Source organism: Nematolebias whitei, chromosome 1, assembly GCF_014905685.2.
Source record: "Nematolebias whitei isolate Nwh7 chromosome 1, NemWhi1, whole genome shotgun sequence".
NCBI lineage: Eukaryota > Metazoa > Chordata > Actinopteri > Cyprinodontiformes > Rivulidae > Nematolebias > Nematolebias whitei.
This window is the reverse complement of record NC_056498.1, coordinates 68,459,576-68,463,826: the sequence shown is the minus strand read 5'-3', so window position 1 is coordinate 68,463,826 and position 4,251 is coordinate 68,459,576. Positions and strand designations below refer to the sequence as shown.

Here is a 4,251-nt window from a genome sequence, read left to right as displayed (position 1 = left end):
TTAAACACACATTTTATTATAAGATTTATGTGGGCAGAATTTAGTTACACACCAAGTAAAAAATATCAGTCCGCCTCAAACGCGCTAACAAAGTTTATCCTAAAATGACATTATGTAGGCACTAGAATACCTAAAATATACGTATATTTAATTTACAAAACGTTTAGAAAACATATATCTATGGTTTTATTAAATTGTATGTATCTATAAAATCGATTCCAAAGTATTTTGTTTTCATTTGATAACATTTTAAAGCACCGTCAGTGTGTTTTGTCGTATGCAGTTAGCAATGTCACCAGCTGGGGGCGCTCCTGATTCATTACAGCCAGACCAGAAAAGGAATTGATTGTGTTTAATGTGTTACATGCCTAAGATAATGTTTACAAAATAATATTTTTTTTAGCCTAGATAGTTTAAATTTATAATTAATAAAAACAAACTGGTAGCCTGATTTGACAAGTGAAGATATTCTAGTAGATATCATTGTCAATCAGTCCATCAAAAAATATTGTTACCTCAAATGTTTTGACGTTTCATTTATTGTTGACTATTTTCTGTTGCATTGCTTTTAATACTTAAAATGTGTAGCCATGAAAAACTTTTGACTCCCTTTATTGTGTGTAATACTTTCGTATTTGGGGTTTGGGGCTTTTTCTTACAGATGGGTGATATTCTAGTTTTCTTTACGCATGCCCTTCCTGCACGTCTCCACCGGAAGTAGCCAATTATTGGCACAGGGCGCCTCTTCTTGTCAACACTCACTCATCATGGTTCAAAGGACCTGCATTTCTTTTGAGACTTGTGCTATAAGCATTATTGTAAACTTGAATGTACAGATTAAAAAGTTACAGGGAAGAATACGCCGAGCATTAAACTTACAAAACTGTCTTTTTGTTTATTGTTGACTTACTGTCCCAAAAGTCAGGTCCTTAAATTATTTGTTTTGACACTTTCAGACTCTGGTTTTAGTTGATAAATCTTGGCCCGGTTCCAAGAAGCAAAAATTGTGTTTTCTATAAAGAATCACTCTCGCTGTCAAAAGGCAAAAGACGGGCGAAATTTCTTTTTTCCCCGAGTTTGTGTTTGTCTGTTAGCAAAATTTCTCATGAACTGCTGGACGCATTTTACTGAAATTCTCGCCAAGTATTTATTGGTTATACTGGACGTCTAGAGCACAATAAATTAATTAATTAACTAATTAATTAAATTGCTATAACATAATTAATTTTTAAAAATGCTTAAAATTATAATACTGTATTATAGAGACTGTTCCCCAACAAATATTCTATAAGCACTAACAGATCACAATCTTTGTTTGAAATTTAACTAGTAATCAACTCTGCCCTGTAGCCAACAGACACATTTAAATGTAACTCAGTCATCAGCATCTCATTACGTTTGAAGGCAACTTATTCAAGACGGCTGCCATAGTAATTTGTTTTTACACAAAATAGCTAAAATTAAGCCAATTTTACAGTCAGCTAAAATGTCAATGTTGCTGAGTTACTATAACATAATGGTATTTGTTTAGATTCCTTGTTTTCGAAAACGAGAATGGATGTCTGTCTCTTTCACAAACACACACAAACACACACACACACACACACACACACACACACACACCAGAGAATCTTGCAAGCGCCAAAATGCACTCCATGTGGTTTAAAACGGTTTTATTTCGACATCCTACTTATCAAAACACACATATAAAATTTTCACAAAGAGTTTTTCTTTCCTTTTAAAAAATGTGAACATATATAAAAAGAAAAAGAGAATTATCATGAAAGAATAAAATATGCTTCTAAATACAACAAAGTACGTATTGGAATAGAGGCTTTAATAGCATATTAAACCGGAAATACAACAAATTGTTTAATGCAACATTAACATAAAACACTAAAAATAATAATAAAACACTGTAGGAAATTATTTTCATAAAACCCTGTAACCCTGAGACAATCAGCTGAATTTACAGTCACTGCTGTGCATTTTCTGCTCCTCTAATTAGGCGGTTTTAAAATACTGAATCATACAAAAAAAAAAAATCAATATAAATTTTGAGAACTGAAAAAACGCACAATATGGCTACTTTCCTACAAAATGTTGTAACATTATTTATTTACCTATCCTTCAGAATGAGCCACAACAGTCTGGTCTTTCTGCTGCTGGTTTTATTTCTTCTGTAAGCGCCAGTTTGTTGAACATTTTGGTCACGTGCATATTCATAAATTAGTCTACTTTTACCATTTTTAGGTAGCTACAAAACCCTGTAATATATGTTTACCCTGTAGAAATAAAAACCCTGTTTTCTCCAAAAACGCACAACATCTCTCTCTCTCTCTCTCTCTCTCTCTCTCTCTCTCTCTCTCTTCTTTTAACAAATGGCACCATGCTTCCAGCGCCATGTTGGTTGTTTGATATTGTACCATACATTCATGGATTAATTAAATATGAGACCGGAAGAGGATGCGGCCTCGGATTTAACCTGTAAAGTGGAATCCTTCAAAATAAAAGCATTTAAAAAAATGAAAGGATTCAAAAAGCTTTGTGTTGAAATTTAAAGCAGTTTATAATTATCTTCACGGCTGCAGCCATCTTAAATCAACTCTGCAACCTCGGCTTTGAAGTAAAGATACCTCTGGCAGCCATTTTTTTTTCTCCTAAATCTGTTTTCAGACACTTATCGTTTCCTTCACCATGTCGCTGTTGTTGTTGTCCTTGGCTTTCTTGTTTTTGCTCCTGCCTTTGGTGTTGGGCAGCTTGTTGTCCTTCTTCCAGCGCATGCGCCGGTTCTGGAACCACACCTTCACCTGCCGCTCGGACAGGCAGAGCGCGTGGGCCACCTCGACGCGGCGGCGGCGCGTGAGGTAGCGACTGAAGTGGAACTCCTTCTCCAGCTCCAGAACCTGCTGGCGCGTGTAGGCCGTCCGCAGGCGCTTCGGCTCCGGGCCCAGGTGGTTCGGATTGACTGCAAAACAACAACAACAATAATAATAATAATAATAATAAACTTCTTTAACTACGAAAATTGTAATTTATTATTTTAAGGTCAGAAGAAAACTTAAAATAAATCAGATGTCATTGTGAACTTAAATCCAAACATCTATGTCTTCTTGGTTGAACGATTTTTTTTTTCTTTTTTAACTTTTACCTCAGACCTTTTTTGTTTAGCACAACGCTCTCTTGCACACGCGCGCGCACACACGCACACTGTGGAAGGGCCATAAAACTTTATGGGGCTGTAATTCTCGCCTGGACTCACTGAGCTCGTAAATAACTCGGCAACAAAAACGATGCGCAAATGGAAGGAAGGGTGGATGGATGGAAAAAGGAAAGAAAGAAACAAAGAAAGAAAAAAGTAGTCTCCTCATCCATCTCACCATGCGCAACGTGCACTTTCTTCATCCAGGGGTAGACAACAATGGGCGGCTTGTCTTTGCCCATGCAGGCCGTTTTCTTCTGCACCTGAGCGGACTTCGTGCTGCAGGTCACCCAGGCTTGGTGACACCCCAGCTCTCCCACCGGGAACCTCTCCTTCCCGGCCGCCTCTGCCTTTCTGAACGCCGGGTAGGCGGCACTCTGATGCTGCGAGTGGTCCTCCCCATCCTCCCGGTGCTGGCCCTGCAAAGAGTGTTGGTAGCCGGTTTGTTGTGATGCGTACGCAGGCTGATGGGGCTGCATTGGCTGATAGCCCCCTCCGTAACTACCACTGTCCTGGGGGCTGTTGTAATACCCCCCTTGGTCAGTAAAATTACTGTAATCTTCTTCACAAGGCGGGAACTGCGGCTCAGCATATTTACAGCTCACCACGTAGGACTCCATGATTGATTTATAGCGAGGCTAGCAGGAGAATACTAATTTTTCTTTCTATCCCCTCTCTCTGTCTCTTTTCCCCCCTCTGGCATCAAGCCATCCTGCGGCTGTCAAATAGACGGACGGCCGCGGGGGTCACATGACCCTGCGGCCAGCCAATGGGAGGCCGCACTTTAAGTTGTTTATGTCAGACGTAATGGACTAATTTGGAGGAAAAAAATGTTCATCTTTGGACTAATGAAGATGTTTGAAGCCGTCTGAGAAAAAGACCACGATCTGGACGTTTGTGGAGCCTGAGAAATAGAAATAAAAGTGCAATAAAATGTTCAAATTGAACTGACATTAAAAAGTAAAAATCTATACTTTCTATCTATCTATCTATCTATCTATCATCTATCTATCTATCTATCTATCTATCTATCTATCTATCTATCTATC

The 4,251-nt window shown here is 38.5% G+C and overlaps 1 protein-coding gene across 1 annotated transcript; it reads right to left on the bottom strand.

Annotated features, from left to right (window-relative positions):
* Positions 1-2,192: 2,192 nt before the first annotated feature.
* LOC119419687 (homeobox protein Hox-D4b) lies at positions 2,193-3,822 on the bottom strand. Its single transcript, XM_037687057.1, has 2 exons — positions 3,381-3,822; positions 2,193-2,968 (listed from the first exon to the last, which is right to left on the bottom strand). The coding sequence occupies exons 1-2, from the start codon at positions 3,820-3,822 to the stop codon at positions 2,673-2,675; spliced, it is 738 nt and encodes a 245-aa protein (XP_037542985.1). The 3' UTR covers positions 2,193-2,672.
* Positions 3,823-4,251: the final 429 nt, after the last annotated feature.

Bases quoted from the DNA above. Each gene is read 5' to 3' on its own strand.
- LOC119419687 (XM_037687057.1), bottom strand. From the start codon at position 3,822: ATGGAGTCCTACGTGGTGAGCTGTAAATATGCTGAGCCGCAGTTCCCG. The intron at 2,969-3,380 runs GTGAGATGGATG...GTTGTTTTGCAG, and splicing joins GAAAGTGCACGTTGCGCATG to TCAATCCGAACCACCTGGGC.